The 24,979-nt window shown below is 41.6% G+C and overlaps 2 protein-coding genes and 1 long non-coding RNA gene across 3 annotated transcripts; 2 read left to right on the top strand and 1 right to left on the bottom strand.

The window, feature by feature from the left end:
• Positions 1-2,330: 2,330 nt before the first annotated feature.
• LOC133916122 (calcium-dependent protein kinase 1-like) lies at positions 2,331-6,506 on the bottom strand. The gene is made up of 8 exons (XM_062359645.1): positions 5,641-6,506; positions 4,997-5,140; positions 4,751-4,903; positions 4,313-4,428; positions 4,059-4,226; positions 3,533-3,660; positions 3,344-3,443; positions 2,331-2,851 (listed from the first exon to the last, which is right to left on the bottom strand). The coding sequence occupies exons 1-8, from the start codon at positions 6,308-6,310 to the stop codon at positions 2,765-2,767; spliced, it is 1,566 nt and encodes a 521-aa protein (XP_062215629.1). The 5' UTR covers positions 6,311-6,506; the 3' UTR covers positions 2,331-2,764.
• An 8,505-nt stretch (positions 6,507-15,011) lies between these two features.
• On the top strand, positions 15,012-16,382 carry LOC133916115 (uncharacterized). The gene is made up of 3 exons (XR_009909455.1): positions 15,012-15,162; positions 15,294-15,354; positions 16,283-16,382. It is a non-coding gene; the product is annotated as an uncharacterized LOC133916115 (long non-coding RNA).
• A 2,857-nt stretch (positions 16,383-19,239) lies between these two features.
• On the top strand, positions 19,240-23,261 carry LOC133916108 (uroporphyrinogen decarboxylase 1, chloroplastic). Its single transcript, XM_062359624.1, has 5 exons — positions 19,240-19,483; positions 19,566-19,954; positions 21,032-21,316; positions 21,935-22,170; positions 22,724-23,261. Exons 1-5 carry the CDS (start codon positions 19,339-19,341, stop codon positions 22,890-22,892), a joined length of 1,224 nt encoding a protein of 407 aa, XP_062215608.1. The 5' UTR covers positions 19,240-19,338; the 3' UTR covers positions 22,893-23,261.
• Positions 23,262-24,979: the final 1,718 nt, after the last annotated feature.

Here is a 24,979-nt window from a genome sequence, read left to right as displayed (position 1 = left end):
AAGTGGTAATCATGAGAAAGCACTTGAGTTTTGGTGACTCAAAGGGAGCAATATCCTTGGTGGATGCACCAACAAGGACTAGGAGGGAGTGCTAACTCCTCGATACATCGAAAAAAAATTTGGTGTTCTCTTGTCCATTTCTTTACTATTTCACAATTTAATTTGAGCATTTACATTCTTGTAAGCTTTTAATTCCGTATATTTTTAGTGTCTTTGCTTGGTTGTTTAGTTGCTTTCACCTAGCTTGTTCGTGTAGTCACATTTTTTTCATCAAGGCTAATGTTGCTATTTGTTCTAGTTTTTGGTAGAAATTTTTAATTGTCAAATTCACCCCCCCCCCCCTTTTGGACCATTCGATCCAATCACCTGCCACCGTCCGCACTATTCTATCTTTGGCCTTGTCTCGTGATTGGCATGTTCGAACGCATTCTTGCATGGTACCTTGATTGAGACAGTATACTGCTCTCAGCCCACTGGCTTCATGGATTCCTCGCATCCAAACTATGTCTGTCGTCTGAACAAGTCCCTCTATGGCCTCAAATAGACGCTTTGTGCATGGTACAACCGTTTTGCCTCTCACATTTCATCTCTGGGGTTTGTTGAGGCAAAGTCAGACACTTCCTTGTTTATTTACCATTGTGGTGTCGACATGGCCTATTTGTTGCTCTATGTGGACGACATTGTGCTGACTGCCTCCTTGAATGCTCTTCTTCGCCGAATTATTTATGTGCTTCAGCAAGAGTTTTCTATGAAGGATCTAGTCTTTCTCCATCATTTTCTTGGCATCTTAGTGGGACGAAGCAATGGCGGCATGTTTCTCTCTCAGCGCCAATATATGTTGGACATTCTGAATCATGCGGGTATGATAGATTGCAAGCCCTGTAGTACACCTGTCGACACTCACTCGAAGCTTTCATTGCCTAGTCCTCTTGTGCACGATCCTACCCACTACTGCAGTCTGGCTGACGCTCTTCAGTATCTCACATTCACTCGCCCAGATATTGCTTACGCGGTTCAGCAGGTCTGTCTTCACATGCATGATCCCGGGGAGCCTCACTATACTGCACTGAAGCGCATCCTCCGGTACATCCATGGCACTCTAGATCATAGCTTGTTTCTCCACCGGTCACGTTCGACGGAGCTAGTTGTTTACTCTGATGCTGATTAGGCAGGTTGCCTGGATACTCGCAAGTCCACTTCTGGCTATGCAGTATTTCTGGGTGAGAATGTTATTTCCTGGCCCTCCAAGCGTCAGAACACAGTGTCCTGATCTAGTGCGGAGGCAGAGTATCGGGTTATGGCCAATGCTGTTGTCGAGGCCTGCTAGTTGCGGCAGTTACTTCGGGGGCTTCACAGTCCACTTTGTCACGCGACCCTTGTCTACTGCGATAACATCAGTGTAATCTACCTTTCTACGAACCCGGTGCAGCATTAGCACACCAAACACATAGATATTGATCTACACTTTGTTCTGGAGCATGTCACCCTCGGTGACGTTCATGTCCTTCACGTCTCGACTTCGTCCCAGTACGCCCACATCTTCACCAAGGGGCTTCCAACGTCGGTATTCACTGAGTTCAGGTCCGGTCTGAACGTCTGCTCCAACGCCGCTCTGACTGCGGGGGCATGTTAGACACAGAATCTGTATCCTTGCCTTCTGCGGCTGGTCGTCCGGCTCCTGTGACCGTCCGACTCCTAGGCATGCATGGCCATCCAACTCTTGCCCGTCCAGTTCCTACCCATGCATGCCCTTCCGGCTCCTGCGCATACATGGCCATCCGGATTCTTTCTCTCATATGTGCTTATATAATGTAATTGTTGCAACTCTGAATTTATCAATACAATTATGTGCAATTAGCTTCACTTTCAGTTTCCGCTGTAAACGGAAGTGCAAGGAGTATACTTTTGTTTTGAGACAACACAACGTGGATGGCCCATCTAATTAGTTGAGTTTCATTATGTGTATGTCCCGAAGACCCGAAATTGGCTTGAGTGTAAACTGCGTAAGGTTTATACTTGGTAGTGGCAAATGTAGGTAAGTAATAAAGCGTAATACAAACCGTGGAATTTCTGAAAATGTCACCCCCCCCCCCCCCTCAATGTTGTAAATGAAGTTGTGATTGTATGCATTTTGCTATGGCGAACTTCTATACACTTGTGATTGTAACGGCACGCCACAGTTACAACGGAACTTAGAGATTGAATCTAGGACAGGCAGAACCTAAAGGTAAAAAAGTGCGCGAACTATAGGTCTGGTGTGAACGAAATAGTTCATGTACTTGCTTATTTTGTGAGGAAATGTGGTCATGAACCAAGAAGTATCCCACAGAGGACAAATTTAGAACCACGTTTGTGCTATGTTTATTCAGAATAATATAACCTTGTCTGATCTGATCGCTAAAAACCACGATTGAGAGGATGAAAGCACATGATCACGAGTCATAACACGCTCGGTGGAGCAGTTGAGCTGATCATCCCATCGAGGATACAAGTTAAAATGGAGGATGGCGAAAGATACGGATCGCAGCATCAGAACACCCTCAAGGTATACAATGGGAAGAAACACTGCCACCCAGAGTCCATGATGTTGATTAAAAGCATCTAGGTATGAATCGCTATATCATGCACCCCATTTCGGTAAAAACTGGTCCGGGCAGCAGATATATGGATCTCAAATGATCGGTCTTCTTAATGGCTGTTCCCAAATGATAACGGGACCAGGGGAAGATGTCTAAGCAGTATTCATTGAAATTGTACACAACAGTCAGAACATGCGCCTCCGATTCGGAACAATCTCAGGGCTGTTGCTCCTCATCATGGCAACAAACTCCTGGTAGTTAATTCTTCCATCCTGCACGGTGAATAAAAAGGGGAGCATTAGCACAGTGATAAATTGTGCTAGGCAGCCTCTGTTTGAGCTTTTGAGTTCTAATTTAGTAAAAGGATGAGTAATCTTTGGCATTTCCAATGTAGGTTGGTCAAGCGAAGGTTGGTAGACTACGGAAATTTGCTAATTCATCATCAAATTTAAGTACACAAACTGGGTGAGTCTCCATATATTTTAATCAGCAGTTTGGCACTGTTAAATTAATCCACTATACAAAAGAGATGGCAAATATGGAACCAGCATGTTTTAACACCAAGCTCCCTCAACGTCAAACCTTTGGTCTTCTCTTCCTATAAGAATTCATTTCTATATTCTAGTAACATGTCATGTGGTTAAAGTCAACAGTATGTAACATGCCACATAATTGATGTCTGTGAAGTGGGTTTCTTCAGTAGATTGATTTCGATGTTTGTAAGAGTTAAGCTTTTACTTGAACTCTGTAAAATATATACTCACATGATCTGTATCTACTTCAGCAATGATTTCTTTAATTGTTTTATCATCTCCCATATCATACTTTCTCAGAGCTTCTTCCAACTCATCTACTGTTATGTATCTGCACAGAAAGATTTAAGCAATGAGGAATCAAATGAAAACAGTCCAGATTCGCAGAACAAGTTCAGGCAAACTTAGAAGTGAAGTTACCCGCTGTGGTCCTTATCAAAATATTCAAATGCTTTGAGTATGTGGTCTTCCTTCTCCAATCTATTCAAGTGCATCGTAGCTGATATGAACTCCGCGTAATCAATGGTCCCATTTCCATCAACATCAGCCTGTTTGGGGAATTAAAAAGAAGAACGAGGAAACAAAATGGCATACGCTGGAACTATTAGAGCAGTTCCACCAACAATGTGCAAATGTCTGATACATCTATAGCAGTTTAACATGATGCAGTCAAATTCTTCCATCCCATATTTCCTTATAAATGAGTGTATTATGGTGATCTTGTGTTCCCCATTCATTAAAAAGGATCAGAAAGTTGTGTGAAGCTTGTTTAGAAGAAAAAGGTTGTGTGGAGGCCAATGCAGTCATGGACAGTTGCTTCCAATTTTCCAAATTGGAGGTGTGGTTTGGGGATTGGGCTTGTAATAAGAACAAAGAAAATATAACGTAAAAAATTATGTAGTCAACAAAAACTAATGAAGCATATGGGTCTGGAGGATGAACGTACCGCCTCCATCAACTGTCTAATTTCTGATTCAGAAATTATAGTGCCAAGTTTTGGTAAACCAGATCTTAGCTCTTCAAGAGTAATTGTCCCACTGTTATCTGTATCCAGGGATCTGAACATTTCTTTTAAGCCCATAATCTCTTCATCTGATAAGTTCTCAGCAACAACCTGGTTATAATAAAAAGAGGTTAGAATCTGCTAATGAAAATCAAGTCTTTAGAAGGAATAAATGCTTTGGAGTCCAAGCCAGTGACCTTCAATGCAACTTTCTTAAGTTTGTTCATTGCCCTGAACTGTTTCATTCTACTGATGACCGTAATGTCAAGTGGCTTATCTGGTGCCTCTCCATCTTCTTTAATCCATGGATGATCTGTATGCTCATAATATTAGACTGATAAACTATACTTGCAAATAATAAACAAATGAATATTCAGTTCATGTGGAAAGCAAACGGTCTTCGACAAAGAGAAAAATCAGCAGTTTCTTTCTATAATTCTATAACAACTATCAGCACTTTTACGCTCTTGTATCAAAAAACACGAAACGTGGAAGAAACTAGGAGGAATGATTACTCTCATTTTGTAACTAAACTTACTACAGCAGTGTTTATTCTCTACAAATAAGAATACCATATTATGAAACGTGATTCCACAATTAGATATACAAAGACAGAGAAAGAGCAGTTAACTTACTCAAAATTTCAGCAGCAGTCAGGCGCTCTTTTGGGTCTTGCCGCAGCATCTTCTTGACCAAATCCTTTGCACCATTAGATATTGAAGACCAAGGATCAGAAGAGAAATCAATGTGACCGCGCAAGACGGCATCAAATATACCATCCTCGTTCTCTGGCAAAAAATGGATGAAGAGAAGGAATAATCAATTGTGTTAGAGTGATAGAAGCAAAACATACGATTGAAATGAGATGTAGCAAAACTAACCTGCCCAAAAAGGAGGAACACCAGACAGAAGGATGTAAAGAATAACCCCAGCACTCCATATATCAGCCTCTGCCCCATAGTGCCGTTTCAGCACCTCAGGAGCAACATAGTACGCACTTCCCACAAGATCCTTAAACATCTCGCCTGCATCATCCGTTTTAGGTTCTCATTCATTCTCATGCCACGAATACAAATGAAGTAACAGGCCATTTAACTTCCTAAAATACAAAACAAAAGAGATAACATAAAGCACCACAATAAATACTCCACCGTGACTAACAATTTGCAAAATGAATAATCTCACTTTTATCCAACAAGCTAAGGGTGTCATTTCCCATTCTGTGCATGCACTTCTCGCAAGCTTGATGCGCTATGCTTCCTTCACTTAACGACCCATGGTGGAAACAATGCAGTGCCTAAAGAGTAAACAATGCAAATCTACAATGCCACCTTTGGAACACGCAGCAAGAATCGACAGATGGATAATGCCACCTCCATCTAGACACTAATTTTAGCAATGCTGGGGTTCGAAACCCAGCGAATCAGTCAAGTCAAACAGACATCCACATCCAGTCAAACACCACAAAATCCCACACGTCAGGATCCATATGGAAGAACAGATGCAGTCAAAATCAAGCACTCACCGTGCTTCAAGAAGACGGAGAGGCCGAAGTCAGTGGCCTTGAGCGGCGAGTCCTCCTTGTTGTTGAGGAACAAAAAGTTCTCAGGCTTGAGATCCCGGTGGAATACCCCCATGGAGTGGCAGCTGTGCACGACGGCGACGATCTCGCGGCAGAGCGCGGCTGCGGCTCGCTCGGTGTAGTGGCCCTTCGCGATGATGCGGTCGAAGAGCTCCCCGCCCTCGCAGAGCTCCATGACGAGGTTGACCGAGTGCCTGTCCTCGTAGGCGCCGCGGAGCTCGACAATGTTGCGGTGGCCCGTGAGGTGGTGCATGATCTGCACCTCGCGGCGCACGTCCTCGATGTCGTCACGGTGGACGAGCTTCCGCGTGGCGATGGACTTGCAGGCGAAGCGCTGCCCTGTCTCCCGGTGCGTGACGAGGTAGGTGACCCCGAACTGGCCCCGGCCGAGCTCGCGGCCGAAGGTGTAGGTCGCGCGCACGTCCTCCATCGGCCGCCCCAGTACGCGCCCCACCGCCCCAGCGTCTGCCGCCAGCGCCGGAGTCGGCTGGGGCTTCGGCTTCGGCTGCTGCTGCTGCGGCGGCGGCGGAGGAGTCTGGGGATTGGGCTGGGTCGGCGGGGCCGGCTGCTGGTCGGTGGCGTGGCGATGGTGGCGCGAGGCGCGGTTACCCATGGCTGGCTGGGGTCTGGGGTTTGACGAGGGGAGGAGGTGATGGGGAGCGCTCGGGCTCGGGCTCGGGCTAGAGTGGAAGATTTCTGGAGACGACAGGGGAGACCGCGACCTGCGCGCTGGGTTGTGGGATTGGCTGCGGAAGCAGGACCGCAGGAGAGCAGGTGCGCCGGCGTGCGAGCGCGACAGGCGTGGCGTGTGGGTGTGGGCGGTTTTGGGGAAAACGCGGGGAGATGGCGGAGGCCACGTGAGCGGATGGGTGGGGCCGTGGAGTCAGTGGCGTTTTCCACTTTGCTGGTCCCTGGTCGCCCTTATTTCTTTCGGAATTCTTTATCCGCCGCGGGTGTCCGTGCTCGTGGGCGTATTTCTGGGCAACTTGGGTTTCATTTCAATTTTTAATTTAAAAAATCACATATTTATATCCTTCGTATGAAAAAAGTACAATGACTAAGATAAGTAAGAATAAAAAATTAGAATAGCATAATACAAAATTAATAAAAAATACAAATATGAAGAAAAGGTCACAAATTCTGATTTTCACCTCAGTCTAAAACCAAAAAATCTTACCCCTCCCCTTATCTCTTAAAAGGTTCAAACTACCCCTATATCATTTCAAGGTAGTTTATATGATGGTTTTGGCTAATGTGGCAATGAGGTCCACGACCCAACTCACTCCTTCAGGAAAAGGATCATGTCTTTTCTTCTATCTCCTCCCCCATCCTTCATGTCAACGTGCGGGGAGACTAGGCGCTTCCTGCTTAACCAAATGAGAAGCAATAACTCCTCAACAGCTCCAGCTCATCAACCTAGCAGGCACTGTCGAGCTCTTACCATGATCGCTACCCGGTGAGCAGCTACAGTCCCATGCAACCTAGGGACCACATGTCCCATGCCAGCAGTACCACCACGCGCCGCCTCTAGCACCGTCCACGACGACGTACCGTGTGGCCCACCACCTCAAAGACCAACCTTGCAGGGCCAAGTAAGTGAGCTTTGACCCCCCCTGCCCATCCTGCCACACACACCAAAACTTCCATTGGTGCCTAGGGGCCGCATCAACGAGGACGCAAACGCTAAGCTCCTCCTCGTCGGACTACCTGTCAACCGCATCAACGAGGATGTGAATACCAAGCTCCTAGTCGGACTATCCGTCGACCGCATCGTCCTAGAGCTTGCCAGGCTAGGCAACTGAGGACTTAGCCGCTTGCGCCGACCGAGCCAGGGAGGAATTGGGGGGAGAGGTAAAGGGTGACGGATCTAGAGGAATTGGGAGGAGCCAAGGAACGGTGTGAGGACATGATGGTGGTGGTTGGGCGGCGTGTGTGAGAGAGACATTGGGAACCATGGAGAATGCTCATGAATAGAGCCAGCTCATGGGTGATAGTGGGGACCTCTCCTCTGTCAGGCTGCTAGGTGTCATGTCTCAATTACTTAATCATGTCATTAAGCATCATAAGTATCATGTTTATTGTTAAGCATTTTAGAATTTACTTGTTAATTCGAATGGTGGTTTGATATTTGCTATGTAGTTGGAAAATACTCGATGTTAGAATTTTTCGTTAGTTTAAGTCTCACATAGGCTTTGTGTCAGGATCCCGACTTCGGATTCCCCTGTGTCTCATGTATTAGTCCCTGGATCAAGTAGCTAATACACACAGAATTCAACATAATGAATCAAATACATACTTCAAATAAAAATAAAGTAAAATAATTACCTGAACAATACGAAAGATGGTCCGATGGACAAGGATCCACAGCAAACTAGTCAAGCAGAAGAGCCTACAACACAGCGGAGCGAAACGAACGATGCACCCAATGCCACAGGCAACTCGGGTGCGGACATGACCTTAGACTTCTTCACTTATCTTTGACTGGGCTTAGGTTGACCTTCATCTCAAAAATCTAAAAGTGGCAAGACTAGATATGGAAGGTACTCAACAAGTCCTATACAACTTAAAGGGGTTGATAGATGCATAATGAGTATTTCAAGAATAAGGCTTTACGACATAGTTTTAAGTGTAAAACTGGTTTTATGCAGTTATCCAGTTATATTATCTACCGTTAACCTTTTGAAACAAAAGTCACCTAATAACAAAGCTTTTGATGCAGTTTAAAACAAGGTAATATAGTAACAAAGCTTTTAAAATAGTATAAAACAAGATAACCTAGTAACAAAGCTTTTGAAATAGTTTATAATAAAGTAACTTGGTAACAAAGCTTTTGAAACAGTTTAAAATAAGTAACCTGGTAACAAAGCTTTTGAAACAGTTTTAAATCTAGAAAATAGTTACAAGTTATATCTAGGGTTTTTCGATCCTGGGAAGGACTACATCACACTCTACAGTCCCTTTTATCACATATGGTGTACCTCTAATACCACACAGATCTTGGCGGATTGAGCCAGCAACCTCATCACACAGATATCTAGTCCACACACTCACTCATCAAGATACACGCATCTGGAGTCTAGTCAAAACGGTTACTGCTGTCGCATGTCTATGATCGTGGACACGGCTATTCGAATAGGTTTACACTCTGTAGAGGTTATACACTGTACCCACATGATATGCGCAGTCTCCAACCGTTGCAAGCGGAGGAGCGAATCATACCGAGATACTCCAATTACCTTTCTTACCAGGCTTTTCTACGAGATTTACCCCAAAGCGCCAGAGTCCATGTACTGAAAGCCAGTCCCCTTTTTAAGCCCGGGCCGGTACTACCAACTTTCAAACAGAGAGACATATGGCCACCTAATTGCTCGCTGCTCTCAGCCTTCTAGTATAATGCTTAACTTAGTCCGGTGAAAGAGAAGTCAAGTAATGCCCATTCAGGATGCATGGTTGCACAGGGTGGCTAAGCACGACGCAATGACTCGGGTCTTAAACGGCTAGGGTAGGTATCTTCTAGCAATGAATACCACAGAGGTAACTCAAGCCCCAGGAGCATCCTCATCAAAAGTACTACTCCACCTACCCTGCTAAACAGTTTTTACCCATTTATACACATCATCCACCATATCCCACACGACACCAAGGATTTCACAATCATTATAGAATTCACAACCATCAAGAATTCATGGTATATGAGTTATCATTGATAACAGTAAATCTTATCTCTGAAAAAAAAGTGTTTTAAAAATGACATCTCCAAAGAGACGTATTCAATCCTAAGCATACTAGATATCAAAGTGTCATCTGTCATTAATATATATAACAACCGGTAATCTTAGTGTAATATGTATTTTGTATGATAACATTTATGGCATATAAGTGTTGATAGGATTAACTACTATAAGCAGTTTGTAAAAGCGCAATACATAGCACATGCGATATAAGTCCAATTTTAAGTTGATCACGTAGATTATTTGAAAACATAGGTTCAATATGATCAAGGAAATAAGCTTTGCCTTCATGAAAATCAATTCATGATCGATCTTGTCGTTCGAGCATCTCGGGTTCTTGATCATCAGGCCTCGCCTTCAGTTCCTTCTTCACGTTCTTGCTCAGATCCGTGACTTCGAGAAGAACGACCGAGGAAAACAACAAAAGCTAACCTAACGGGAAGACGACGGCAACACTAAGCTTAGCGAAACTAACATACAGAGACTAGCGAGATTATCTAGTGGAGCTAGGTCAAGTTGTTCACCTAGTTGTTTTATTAACTTAAGAAGAAGCCTAAATAAGTTAATAATAATTAAGTGAGCATTTATTAGCTTAATTATCGAAAAGCGTATGTTAGGGTTTCTACGTGTAGATGAGTGCGTGTGTACATATATGAATGTATGTGTGATACTTACGTCTATATGTATGTGAGCATGTATATATATATGTAGTATAACTCTAGGTTATTATATATGCTTAAGTGTCATATTAACATTCTAATCTACAGCACTAAAACATGGTAATCTAGTATTTATTCCTAATTAACTAGTATTACTTAATTGTCACTCTATTTAAGCTATATATTATTGCCATCATAAGAGCATTTATATAATTAATTAATTAGGTTAAACTATTCTTTAAAACTAATTAATTAATTATTCAAAAAGTATTCAATTAACTAATTACTAACGTTAAATTATTCTATCATCTTCTAATGACTTGTTTCATTAATTATACTCAGATTAAATCCTATGGATTAAAACATGAAATAACAATTTACTTCTAAAAATTTAATTAAAAGATTAATTCTTTAGTTATTCTAAAAACTATTCTGTAAATAATATGATGATTAAACATTTACTTTTGCTAGATTACATAAGCAACTAATCTATGATTATAACCTAAACATGGTTATCAAAGTAACTAACTCATCTTTATTTATTAAAAGACGAAAATTAAATATAGGCTAAACGTCATGACACTAATTAAATACCGAACTAGAAAATTAAATGAGTTCCAAAAAATTACAAGACTTGGCCGGAGGAAGATCATGATTTTAGAGGAATATCGGCGAAAGAATCACCAAAATCGGAGTTAAAATGGAGGAGTTATGGTCATCGAAAGATTTGATGGAAATAGAAATTATGAAAATTGGAAAAGGGCACTATGTTGTGAACTTGGTCTATGAGACTTGTGAACCATGGGAGTTTTTGAGCGGAGTCCACAGTGCACTGGATTCGTGGGCTTGGTATGTGGCTGGGTGGACCGGGGTTGGTTTGGTGGGCGGTGCACGGTGGACTGGAGCCATGTGGCTATTGGCCAGCCTGACTAGTAGGGTCCATAGGGTGAGGATAACGTCGGCCGGGTCTTATCCCGTGCGACTCACAGAGAGGGAGGCCGAAGAAAGTGAGAGGCAGAGGGGATCGGCCGGAGGAGATGGTGGCTGGCCGGAGATGAGCTCGGCCGGGGAAGAAAGGGGTGGCCGGCTGGGGAGCAGGAGGCCAGTGAAGAGGGAGAAGGCGATTCTAGGAGAGAGGAAGGTGCACTGGGAGGAGGTGAAGGCTGGAGGAAGACGATGACTCGCTGGAGAGGGAGAGAGCAGAGGGGCTCAGCGCGAGGGAGAGGAAGCTCGACGGCGAAGAGAAGCCAGGACGTCGGGGCTTCTCGGCTGGGCTAGGGCGAGGAGGAGACGACCGACCAATGGAAATTCGATGGTGGTGGGCACCTTGGCCAAGCGTGCTGGGATTCCAGCTTAGCAGGGAAGGGGCGGTCGTCTGCGCGGTGGACGGCGCGTGAGCACGCGACGCAGCTTGCACGGCAGCTACGCGACGTGATGTCGTGGGTGACGTGCGGGTGGAATGATGTGGATTGGTGGTGTGATATAGCACGATGCTCACGGCGTGGCACAACACGTGCGGTTCATAGGGAGACATCAGAGAGGAAGAGGGAAGACTCACCGTGGCTGTCAGCGCTGGGGAGCAACGCGTTCGGGACGATGCAGCTGCAGGAGGTGGCACGTGCGGGTGGGAAACGCTAGGAGATGCGGTGGCCTGGAGGTGTGAAAGGATCTAATGGCCCTAGAGGGGAGGTGAATAGGGCACTAATAAAAAACTAACCCAACTACCGAATTCTATAACAAAGAACAACCATAGTCTAGAATGAATAAAAGCAACTAGACAACCTAGCAAGCTAGAATGATAAGCACAAACATGCAAGTATATAGAACATAAGTAAAATACGGAATAGAAACTTGCATGAACGAAATGCTAGAAGCAAAATGCGGAATGTAACAAGAGTAGGGAAAGGGGACACCAAGTTTTTCTTGAGGTATCGAAGAGTTGGCACTCTTCACTAATCCTCGTTTGAGCATCCACACAAGGATGTCACTCCCCCTTGAGTCACAAAGACTCAAGTGCTCACTAGTGATTGACACTTGTCCATCTCCAAATTAGCGGGCATCAAACCAAGTTCACGAGCTTCACGGGACTCCCACAAGACCTCCAAGAGCTCACTGAGAACACCTTCAATCTCTATGACCGGCTAGGTGTTGCCAACCACCAAGAGTAACAAGCTAACTGGTTCACTTGATCCCTATCAAGCCTAAACAACAACTAGATGCACACTCACTACTCTTAAAGCACTAATGGAGTCCTTAATCTTCAATTAAGAACTTGCAAATCACCTCAAGTGCTCTCCCTTGCCTCTAGATGACATACACTGTGTATGAACACTTCTAGGTTGCAAAAGAGATGAATGAAACCAAGTGATGAGGTATATATAGGCTAGAGGTTCAAATCTAGCCGTTGCCCAACCACTCACTTTTTCTGTGAACACCGGATGGTCCGGTGCACACACCTCTGTTAACACCGGACAATCCGGTGAGTTTACTTTTTTTTTCACACGCTGATCTGATAGTTGTTAGTAGCCGTTGCAAAATGCTCCGGCGTTCTTCCACATAGCATCACTGGATAGTCCGGTGAGTTATAATCCATTTCCTCCGAAAATACCAAGCTTCTGTTAAATAGTCCGGTGATAACTCCTTTAAGTCATCGGACAATCCGGTCAGTTAAACTCTGATTTTCTCTAGAAAAATAGTTCTTCTGTTAAATAGTCCAGTGTATGCGTTCTTCAGATCTCCGAATAATCCGGTGCATGTAACTTCAAAATTCTCTGAAAAATGACTCTTTTGCTAAATGCTCCGGTGCAAAATTCCTCCCATCACTGGACAATCCGATGAGGTCATTTGAAATCTTCACAGAAAGGAAAAAATAGTCTGGTGAGTTTAATCCTTCTCATACCGGATAATCCAGTGAAAACAAACTTTCTGAGACTCGTCCAATTCAATCGACTTTGAGTTCTAACTTCTCAACTTCTCACTCATGGGCTTCTTTGAGCTACCTAGTGTTATATTTTCGTAAGTGTGCATCCAATTATGTCTAGACTCAACTAGATCAAGCTACAACACTTAGCCCTTTTTATAGTACGGTCAAAAGATAAAAAAGAGATATATGTCTACTTTAAATATCCTTCGTCACCTTGTGACACTTAGAACTAGAAGATTCTTAATCTTGACGCAAATGTCCTTTGATCAACCAATAAAATTCCACGAGGGACCAAGAAAACCCATTCAATCATTGTGAACTAAAGAATTTTGATTCCCTTCAAAACATACGCATTAGTCACAATGATACGGTTGTCATTAATCACCGAAACACTTACCACTTACTTAAGGACCTAGATGCTACAAGGTGGTCGAGCACGACAACGATGACCATGACAGCAGCGTAGAGGGGACTAGCTCAGTGTTGTGTGCCCATGGTCAAGCAGGCTGCTGGCCAGGGCTACGCACTCACGGGAACGGTGCTATGGGTGAGGAGGAGCAAAGCATGGTGGCGGCCTGGATGGCGCGAAGGGGTAAAGAGGGGAGGCAGTGGTGCTCACCGTGCTGCTTGTGTGTGTATGTGATGTATGCATGTGTGTATGCTTGCGGTTGGGGGAGTCTTGCAGGTCAAGCAAGAGAGGAGAAGAGGAAGGGAAAGGAAAGTTTGCTTGCTGCTCTAGGGTGAAAGATCAGTGAGAGAGAGAGAGGAGGAAGCGCATAGTTGCTACTCTGAGAAAAGATCAGAGAGAGTGGACAGAGAGATGATAGAGAACAGTGAGATGAGAGAGTGAGATATTTGTGTGACAAACCAATTTGATGTATTTTAATTGTAAATGAAATGTGTGATAATTCAAATAAAGATATTCAAATTTGAATTATTGTATGATGATTCGATGAATGACTTGAATTTGAAATGGATTGTATTGAAACGAATTTGCGAAAAGATAAAACTGGAAAGTATTTGAATTTGAAATTGAATGAATGATGATTCAATTTGAATGTATTTGAATTGAAATGAGATACATGATGTTTCAATGAATAATTTGAATCAAACTAGATTGGGATAGGAACAATTTGAATTTGAATTTGAATTGATTTTGGAACGAGGACTTGAATATGAGATAAATATGTGACCCAAGATTCGAATCAATTGAAATGAGTGTGCGAAGCGATTGAACTGGAAGAATTGGATTATAACTCGAATGATTCAAGTTGCATTCGAATACATAATCGATGAAGTTTTGAAAGAGTCGAGATTTGAGATATTTGGGATTAAATTCAAATAGGAGTATTTGAAGAATTTGGATTTGGCATCAATTCAAATAAGGGTATTTGAATTATGAGTTGGATTCGAAGCTCTGACTTTGGGAGAGGAGTTGGATTCAAACAATTTGAATTTGAGATAGGTTTGACTTCAAAAGAATTTAATTCAATTTGGACTACAGCTTAAGTGAAACTAAGAAAATAGATTTGAATTTGAAAGATGTTCAAATTCAAATCTCCACTCGAAGAACCATAAAAGCAATAAACCAAAATGTATATGATTAATTTGGTGCTCTCTAAAATACTTAGCCAAAATAATATATTTGAATATATGCATACGAGTATATATGTATCAAATATATATTTCCTTGATTTTATCTTGGTTTAAATAATTAGAATTTTTTTAATTTAGAGTGAATTTTGCAATTTTCTAAAATGGTAAAACTCAGGATGTTACACTTTGCGGGTGAATCCATTCTAAAATGGGTTCTCTCATTTTAATTGCGACAAAAAACATCCAAGAATTTTTGGAGCACTACAGTACCCTTTTGGGTTAATTAAAGGAGAGAGGAAAAATGAGAGAGGAGGAAATATTTTTCAGCTTTTGGGTTGCTTCACTTGCAAGTGGGACCCACCTTTGGCTAGCCCACCCCCTCCTTTTCCCTTGGGCGCTAGCATCCGTCACTCTCTCTTCTCATCCACTCACTCTTGCTCTCCCTCTCTCAACCGGTCAGAACAACGGGGCAAAAGCAGCACCACTTCTTCTCCTTCCCTCTCTCAAACTCTCTCACTACTCCACCCAAAATCTCACCCAAGAACAAGGATTCAAGGTATGCATGTATTACCACTATATTCCCAACATCTCTAGCTCTCTATCCATCCAAGAGTTTCTCACATGCATGAAGATTTGAATGAGTGCAAATCATTTTTGTCACACCTCGTTTTTCTGCAATTTCACCAGGCCGTCTTCATCTTCTTCATCTTCCCCAACCGACGTTCCCCAACCTCCAACAAGACTTTGGGTGAGTCTCATAGGTTCTCTTGCTGTGAATGCTTGTTGGGTTTGGTTGGATTTCGAGTTTCGGAGCTGCAATTGAAGAATAGTGAAGCACTGGTGTTCTTGAGGTAAAAGAGCTAGAAGGGATGTTTAGATGAGATAGGGCAAATGAATAAATTTTTTAGAGTGGGCAAATTAGGTCTATAATCCATTCATTAGCACCAAACATGTTTATCCTCAATTTAGAGAGACATGCAAGTTGAATCGGCTGACGAATCATCGAAAAACTCATGTTCTGCTTTAACCTGGAGGTTCTAGGTTAATCCAAGCACTTTTTAACAGAGGACCTCCACCCGGAGGTTCACCCGAAAGTTTCAGTACCCGGAGATTCCGAGTTTAACCCGGACCCTCTAGATTCTACTTTTTATTAGGCGTTTTTCTTCTTTTGTTTACTTTGCTGATACCTTATAAATTTCATAGTTAATTTATACGAACTCTAAAATTATGAGACCAGTTGCGTTAGCTTCATATGAGTATGATACATTTTAAAAATGTTGGAACTCAAGAAATACTTTTTAATAATTAATTAATTAATTAAATATATTTCAGCTTAATTAAATCACAGTTAATTAATGTGATGTCCTAAAATTCTGAAACTACTTGGAAAATTCATTTTATAATAAGTTCTATCTAGGAAAAATATACTTTGGTATGAAAGTTCTGTTTAAATTGTGAATCTCATTTAATCTTGATAGCTAGCTTAATTACTATCCTTTTTTACCATACCTTAAATTAATCTTTTATACATGAGCTTTCGCACTTCAATTCATATGATTCTTGTTGCATCATATTATTTACTCAGTACCTCATATCCTATTCAATTTTCATAGCATTTGATACATATATCATAGTATTTCATCACGTTAATTATGATGCATCGTTATTTCTTTTAGTGATTGATGAACCGGAGAGCAACATGGATATTCTTGAGCTGGAACCTAGTTGTGATATTGTGTGAAGCACTTGAGAAAGGTAAGCATATAAGTATGTTGCACCCATCACTTTAGATCATATGTTGTCTTTAATTTGATAAAGAATGCTATATGTATGTCACGCGTGATACTTAGTCGAGGTCGGGTTTTTGGAAGTAGATCCTAATTGTTGCATTACTCTTCCTTAGTATTTTTATCTCTTGATCCATTGTAACCCTGGGTATAGCACTCAATTGTCTAACTTAAAATGAATATATCATGCTTAGCAATACTTATGTCATCGGTAGAAGTCGAGCGGTGGTTCGACCATCATTCGCGAGCTTAGGGCTTACTCTTATTTCACAAATACAATGATGATGATGAGATGTGTAAGTTAGTAAGGATAAGACGATGTTCGGACGGGCATTAGGGATGGCTCGAGAAGTGAGTCTTGGATGCTATAGGCCCACTTAAATCGTTTAAGAATCGACTGTTATTGTAGTTATCTTTGGCACTTTTCGTACTTACCACATGTCGATATAATGGTAAGATAAGTCGAATACCTTTTGTAGCTGTGACCTTTTAGCTTGTTGGCGTACGGTGCTGTGGGCATGATAGACTTGTAAAGGTAACATCATGAAGGTGTTGTGAGCCTAATAGGCTTTTAGAGGTATCTAGTTTACTCAAGTAGTAGTTCTAGCTACTTTCATAACTTTAGGCGTAACTAGGGTGATCCAGGAGTAGCCCTAGTAGACCTCCACACCTATAGGTGTATGTTTCAGGGCTCAATTGAAAAAGATTGACACAAGTACCTCTTGTGTGCATTTTAGCGGATGACACAAACTGAATGGTCCTCATATCGTGTTTGTAAAGATATACCTCTGCAAGGTGTAAGATCAATTCGAATTGCCGCGTTTTCGGTTATGAGTATGTTTCTGTCTATTTATATCAATCGTAGAGTCTTTGTTATTGGGATGTTGTGATGGAATGTTGGGACATAGCTAGGGATGTTAATAAAGAGTTGATGTGGTACAAGTTACAGTTAAGTTATGTTGATGATCTCATGATACAATAGTATTTTGGTTAGGTGTAGATGCTTACACTTGAGTCCAAATCACTTTTGCATATGAAGTTACTTTATATTTGTGGCCGAATCCTCGCTAATTACCTATATAAATTTTTCTTAGAGTCAGACTATTTATAAGTGTCTATTATGGATTAAGTTTTGCGAGTACCTTCATACTCATGTGCTTTATTTGTTTTTCAGGTGAGGAAGATTTAGTTTTTTGCTACTTTATACCTGCTGATGTTAGCGACAAGCAGGAGTAGTGTCATTATACTCGTATGTTGTTATTTTAGGGTGGCGCAACCTATCTTTTATCGTTATGTAACTTATTCCGCTGCGTAGCTACTACAGCAAATGTTCGGGTTATGTATTTTGATATAAAGTTAAATCTACTTAAATACTTGTAATTTAATTTAATTACTCACTCTTTATCATATTTTGTGATGATGTACTTATTATAAAGACGTATGTTTCGATCCTGAAAATAAACATATGCCGACACTACCGAAATATTATTTGGATTAATCATTATGAACATAATTATAAAAAATAATGTCCTAATAATTAGCTTAAATACTCTTTTGACCCTTTCCCACAATGACAGCCACGTCTCACGCTGGGGCCGCTCCGTCCTAATACACCGTCACACGCTAGGGCACTGCCGCTCGTGGATTGAAGTCAACGGGCTAGTTGCACCCGAAGCTAGGGTGAAGACACTGATTTGAGGTGGAAACAGTTGGGAAGGGCCTCACGAGGAGGGCATGACATCGATGATGGGAGGAGGTGGGTGTGCTAGGTCTTTGGGAAGGGAGGAAAGGGTCAAGGTCGACAAGGAGAATGATGCGGTGAGGCTTGCTGACATCGGTGGTTATGGGTGAAGTCTGCCATTGGAGGGAAGTGCAAGGGAGAGAGTTTGACTGGCTTTGTGAAGAAGAAGGGAAGGGCAACCATTCCACGTGGAAGGATAGCATATTTTGAATTGGCTCATCTTTAGTGTCATACTCTAAATTTTCTGTTGCATTGTTGTCTCAATGCTAGCGAGAAAACATAGTTGGAAGGAAAAGCAATGGAAATTAGTCGTTTCCTTGCAGGATCACCAACAAAAAGCAACTAATAACAGAGCCCACCTAGCTGAGATTAGGGAAAAAATAAATAATTTGCCACTTATAAGGGTTGTTTCGATAAAATACAACTCCAAGATTGGCTTCTATTAAATGCCATTGACAAAGTTTGGTCTCTTAATCAATTTCCACTATAGATAGTTTTGTTCTAAGCCTCACATTTAGTCATCTCTTTTCCCTAGCCTAATTTTCTTCTCCTCCCTTGCTAAGCCCATCAAACTCACTACTTCTTGCTCATGCCCTTGCCAACTCCACTCGTCGCTCCATGACATCAACGCTCACCGCTCTGCTGTGGTGCCACACCTTTGCCTGTTGCTGCTAGTGCGTGCCAACGGAGAGGCCAACAGTGGGGGGCAGATTAGCCGCTGAGGATAAGTGGTAGCATATGCGTCTATTGGTTAATATGGCTTCACCACCTCCTGTTGCGTTAGCTGTAGGGCGTCGGTGTGGGGTAGCTGCACAGGTGATCTTATTTGGCACGTGGTGGGGTGGGTAAGGTGGGATGGCATTGGCCACAACATCCGTTAGGGTAGTGGCGGTGAATATAGTCATACGTGGAAAGAGCTTCGGTAAGGACGAAGAAAGAATAAGAAGGAAAATGAGGTATGCAACATATAGATCAGAGGTAAACTAATTATAGTGACATATAATTAAGAGATCATATATAGTCATGATATTTTATCGAAGCCAACTCTTACACAACAATTGATCACCATGGGCAAATATTGAATTAAAAAAAAAAAAGGGGAGCAAGGAACGGCCACCTCCCCGGTCCACGGTCCATCTCCACACAAACCCAAACAAGATAAGCCGCAAACCACATCAGCCGCCATCGCCAAACCGCCTCCACCATGATGTCCCCGGCGGCCTCCTCAACGGCCACGGCCGCCGCCTTCCTCTCCGCGGCGCCCGCCTCCTCCTCCCCTTCCGCCGGACGCCGGCGCAGCCGCCTCTTCCGCCTCCCTGCCATCTCCGCATCCGTCTTGTCTTCCTCCGGTAAACCCCAACTACCCTACTGCTCCTTCTCTCTTCCCACCATTTTTGTCGCTAATCTGACTAGTACCTGCCGCGTCTCCAGAGGAGCCGCTGCTGGTGCGTGCGGCGAGGGGCGAGGACGGTCTCCCGCGGCCGCCAGCGTGGATGATGAGGCAGGCGGGTCGGTACATGGCGGAGTACCAGGCGCTGGCGAAGCGCCACCCTTCGTTCCGGGAGCGGTCCGAGAACACGGACCTCATCGTCGAGATCACACTGCAGCCCTGGCGCGCCTTCGCGCCCGACGGCGTCATCCTGTTCTCGGACATACTCACGCCGCTGCCGGCCATCGGGGTGCCGTTCGATATCTCGGACTCCAAGGGCCCGGTGATCCAGTCGCCCGTGCGGTCCGAGGAGCAGGTGAGGGAGCTCGCCCCCATCGACCTCGATATGCTCCAGTTCGTCGGGGAGTCACTCAAGATTCTGCGGAATGAGGTAATGCTCGTTTACATTTTTGTGCGACGGAAAGCTTTTTGTTATAATGGTTTAGGATCGAATGATGCTAGTTAAGTAGTTACAAAGGGAATTCCTCCAAAAAAAGTAGTTATACAAGTTATTATCAAAAGTCAATTCTTATGCAGTGATTCAACCGACAAGATGTGTTGATTTTTACAGTATTCTAGTAGCATCAGGCTCACTGCTGCGTGCTAGGAAAATGACACTAGGGGATGAAATTGTTGGTAATTAGTGCTAGCCTCATGCAGGGATTGTTGGCTATTAGTGCTAACCCGATGCAGTTGTGTGTTTCAATCATACACTTAACATCATTCATGAAAGTTCTGCGTGGTGCTGAAAATAATGTGTATTTTCTTGCAATTTCTTTTTGACAAGCAATTTTGGTCGAAGGTTCGTTGTTAACATCGAAGTCTTAGTGTAGCATCTGCAAGGCAGGCAAAATACTGCTGGTTTATTTGGTGCACTTTGGTAGCTTCAATTCAAGACTCTTTTTGCTGCCATGAAAGGCTACTAGCTGAAAACAAATGTCAGAAAAATTGAAAAAACTTTACATTTTTAGGTAGCTCTTCTCGTAAAATGTACAGTGTTTCCAAACATTTGCAACTTAGTAAACACGCTTATGCTGTTGCTTTATTTCTTTCTGGACATCGATTATGTGTAGGTGTTACAAGATGCTGCTTTGTTATTCTTTGAATTAAATGTTTACAACAGTGATTGTTTCAAATATCTAGAGCCCACTATATCAATCAGACACTCCAGTTCAAAACTTGCAATAATCGTTGAATTGCGGGACTTGTCAGACATCAGTACAATGCAATTCATGTTAGTATATTTCAACCCAAAGTCATCATGTTCTACTGGCTCTCGTTGTTGAGTATTCCTCTTGGATACTTTACTTTGATCACAATATATTGATTATATTCTCATGAACATCAATAGCTTATTTATGAGTACCGTTTTATTGATATGAACTGGATCGAGTACAATTTAGCAATGCATTTTGCTGTACACTTTCTTTTGATGCTTATACACCTTGTTTCTTCCTCTACCCTCTAGATTGATGGAAAAGCTGCTTTGCTAGGATTTGTGGGGGCCCCATGGACAATTGCAACTTATGTTGTTGAAGGGGGGATGACCAACACATACACAAATATAAAGAGTATGTGTCATACAGCTCCAAATGTCTTAAGGGGCCTTCTCTCTCACCTTGCACAAGCGATATCTGACTATATCATTTTCCAAGTAAACTCTGGGGCTCAATGTATACAAATATTTGATTCATGGGGTGGGCAACTTCCACCTCATGTGTGGGAACATTGGTCAAAACCATACATCAAACAGGTAACTGTTCCTTACTTTTCTTGCTCCCATGTGTTTCCAACTTCACATGTGACATGGTCGGTGCCTCGGTGGTGTCTCTAATGTTAACGTAATTGGATTTGCACTGTATAATAGAGTGTTAATGTCTGCCTGAACTAAATATTCTAGAGTTCATTATTTGTTGAGAAATATCTTTTTTTTCTTACACTGAAATATTTCTGGTATGAGTAATTACTTTAATCCTCTGCAATTTATGGCTGCACATTTGACAATACTTTGTACGGTTATGACTGCAAGTTCCTCCATTACCTTCGAAGAAAGTGTATGGAATATAGAAGGCGCCAATCTTTTACAAATAGTCAGCACCTGATGTTTATATAAGCAACATGTTCTCAGTTCACATGCATTGGATATATATGTTGTTGTAGTTTAGTTTACATATAGTATTTGATCATAAAATGGTAATTTCCACAAGCTCAGGTTCTTTTATAAGGAAATTCCAAGTTTGTGTCTTGAGCTTGCAAAATTTGCGAAAGTTATAGCTGTTGAGACTGTTTTTTAGAGCGCCATGAAAAGATTTCACTGCAAAGTTACAATATGGTTGATTCTGTTCATTAATCTATTCCGTTTCATTGACAGATTGTGAGTAGGATTAAGAAAGAGTGCCCTCATGTCCCACTTGTGTTGTATATAAATGGAAATGGAGGTTTACTTGAGCGCATGAAGGACACAGGAGTTGATGTTATTGGGCTTGATTGGACAGTGGACATGGCTGATGGAAGGAGGCGCCTTGGTAATGGAATTAGTGTACAAGGGAATGTGGACCCAGCATATCTGTTTTCACCACTACCAGTACTGACTGATGAAATTCATAGGTTAGTTAAGATTTTATTAGTTCCATTTAATTAATGTTCTTTGATACTCTTGGGTGCAATTTATTAATGAGGTCTCCCAAAGTTCTCTTTTAGTAGTATATATCTTCATGTCACATATTTGTGTTACGCCATCACATTGTTGATATCTTTGGTCATTAAGTTCAGGTGTACAGTTTGCGAAACTGATTTAATTTCTGATGCATGTGTTCAGTTGTATATCAATGGATATTTGTCCTTAGATGTCTTGCACTCCTGATTCAAGAATAGTAAATAGATGATCACCTCATACAATCTTAGGGTGTTGCATTATCTTTCTGCATGTTGTCAGTAATCTCGTGGAACATGTAGAAGTGCATAATTCCCTTTGATATACAATGCAGCATATTTAATTCCTTAATGTTTGTTTTATGTTGCATTGGGGTTGTATCAGTTGATGCACAAGCATAAATGCTTAAATGGGCTGCACCTTCCAGTCATTATGTTCCAAACACCTTTCTACGATCAGTCACTAGGAACTGCTAATGATTGTTGTCTCTAACTATCTGCTCTTCAGGGTTGTGAAATCAGCTGGCCCAAAAGGTCATATACTTAACTTGGGCCATGGTGTACTTCAAAAAACACCCGAAGAAGCTGTAGCACATTTCTTTGATGTCACAAGGAGCTTGAGATATGACACCATTTTCCAAGGTTCTGTTGCTGAAGAATTGCAGCCTGTTGCTTGACAATGGCAATGTCATTCTCATCTTTCATCAAGTGGTCCATTTGATCTGTGGTGTATCATCCTAGATTCCTAGTGTTGTCTGCAAGCTCAGTACCCTCTACCCTTCAAGAGCTACTCCGTTTCGCCGGAGCCTGGATATGTCTTGTAGAAATATCAACAGCAAATTAATGCAATGTTATTCATTGTTTGTCAGTTTCATTATTCTTCTTCCCAATAAGGAATGCATGCAATTGCCCATTTTCTTCTTTTAGAGTCTCTAGCGTGATACTCCAGTTAGAATGAATCTCTTTCGGGAGGCGAAGCCTGGATATGTCTTGTAGAGATATCAACAGCAAATTAATGCAATTTTATTCATTGTTTGTCAGTTTCATTATTCATCTTCCCAATAAGGAATGCATGCAACAGTGGAGGGGGTTGCCCATTTTCTTCTTTTAGAGTCTCTAGCGTGATACTCCAGTTAGAATGAATCTCTTTCGGGTCCTGCAAATTATGTATTCTTTGTGGTAATAGGCATCATATTGTAGGTACCTAACCCGAGGATCCTGATCTGGACTGGTACCAATTTTTTAACCTGTCATACTTTAACTGGAGAAGTACTAGGGCCACTGTTTATTGCAATGTCAGTTGGCCCATGTGTTCACATGCTGTCTAGGTTTAGCATATCACAGATCTCTCTTCGGTCCTTCTCCTGCACTTAAAGGGTGCATTTGTTTAGAGAACAAGGTTAGATGGGATAAGTTATCTTTGTTTTTAGATATATTTTTTTAGATGGGATAACTTTTTAGATATAATTTTTTGTTTGGTTGATTTGGATGGGATGAGCTCGTTTTATTTTTGGTTGGTGAAATTAGAGTGGACAATACGAGTTAGTTTTCTATTTAGTTGAATGGATTTCATGAGCTGAGTTGTTTATGATGATTTTTTTGTCGACTTACCTTTTGACTATGCAACATTTGGATGAATTTATGTATGTTTGAATTTGATTCAAATTGAATTTAAAAAGAATATCATATGAAATAATACAAATGCATATAAATGTAGCATTATAGAGAAACTCACGTTTTCACTAAATAGCCTAGAGTTGTAAGTATTTTTATAAATTAGTACATCACATGAGAAGAATATTAGTGAATTTTTTAAAAAAATTATAATTTAGTTGAGGCATTAAAAATTACTAGAAATTATAAAAATATGTTTCTTTGGAGAATTTTAATTAAATATTGGTTTAGTTTTTTTATCAAACTAATTAAAACGGGTTGCTAATGAGCTCTAATTTGCTTATGAAAATGTTTAGAATTTTTGGACAACTTGAAAAAATTAGTGACATTCTAATAGAAAGGTAAATAAGGTCACTTAAAATTATTTGGTTCTAAAAATTTAACAAGATAAATCTATATTGATTTTTATCTAAATATACTCTAAATTCATCTAGTGTGTCTATTCTACTGTTCAAAAGGTTTGCAATATATAGTTAACTCTAGCAAACTACTCTAGGAAGATAAACAAGTAAGGGTAGATTGTAAGTATGTAAATGTAGAAACGTAAAGAAAGTAGAAAAAGTAAATTTGGTACAAGATTTTTATCCTATGATATCGATGATATAAACATCACCTCTAATCCATATTAGAGTAACCACCTAGGCTATACCTCCTGGAATGAATCGGGTACGCCCCTTGAGCCACTTAGGCCTCAAGTGGACAATACCTCGCTGTAACCATCTCTTTTGGTCACTTGCTACTGTCTTCATTTTGAAACTTAAGTCACCAAGGCAAGGGTCTCCGTGTTCCCATACAAACATTTTGTTGTCGCTCCACACCAAATCCAAGGGTCAACAAATATAAGCCATCAAGGCTCATAGTGCCCGTGAGTCACTAAGACTAAGGTATCGGTATATCACTTGGTACAATATAGGATCACTCTTTGATTTTTCTCTAGGCAGCAACACTTAGCAACAACTCTCTCTAGGTCTATTAGCACTAATAACTCCCTGATCTTGTGGTTATTTTATCTTAGATGATCACTTTTAGTATTATGATAGTTTCGATGTCTTTTCAAGTGTCTATGAGCTTCCCTGGACTTCAGCACACT

The sequence above is a fragment of the Phragmites australis genome, chromosome 1 (genome assembly GCF_958298935.1).
Source record: "Phragmites australis chromosome 1, lpPhrAust1.1, whole genome shotgun sequence".
In the NCBI taxonomy this organism is placed as follows: domain Eukaryota; kingdom Viridiplantae; phylum Streptophyta; class Magnoliopsida; order Poales; family Poaceae; genus Phragmites; species Phragmites australis.
The sequence above is the reverse complement of the archived record's forward strand: the minus strand, read 5'-3'. Positions and strand labels throughout refer to the sequence as shown.

Bases quoted from the DNA above. Each gene is read 5' to 3' on its own strand.
- LOC133916122 (XM_062359645.1), bottom strand. From the start codon at position 6,310: ATGGGTAACCGCGCCTCGCGCCACCATCGCCACGCCACCGACCAGCAG. The intron at 3,444-3,532 runs GTAACTTCACTT...CTTTCTGTGCAG, and splicing joins TTTGATAAGGACCACAGCGG to ATACATAACAGTAGATGAGT. The intron at 2,852-3,343 runs GTGAGTATATAT...TTCACCGTGCAG, and splicing joins CTGAAGTAGATACAGATCAT to GATGGAAGAATTAACTACCA.
- LOC133916108 (XM_062359624.1), top strand. From the start codon at position 19,339: ATGATGTCCCCGGCGGCCTCCTCAACGGCCACGGCCGCCGCCTTCCTC. The intron at 19,484-19,565 runs GTAAACCCCAAC...CCGCGTCTCCAG, and splicing joins ATCCGTCTTGTCTTCCTCCG to AGGAGCCGCTGCTGGTGCGT. The intron at 19,955-21,031 runs GTAATGCTCGTT...TCTACCCTCTAG, and splicing joins TCAAGATTCTGCGGAATGAG to ATTGATGGAAAAGCTGCTTT.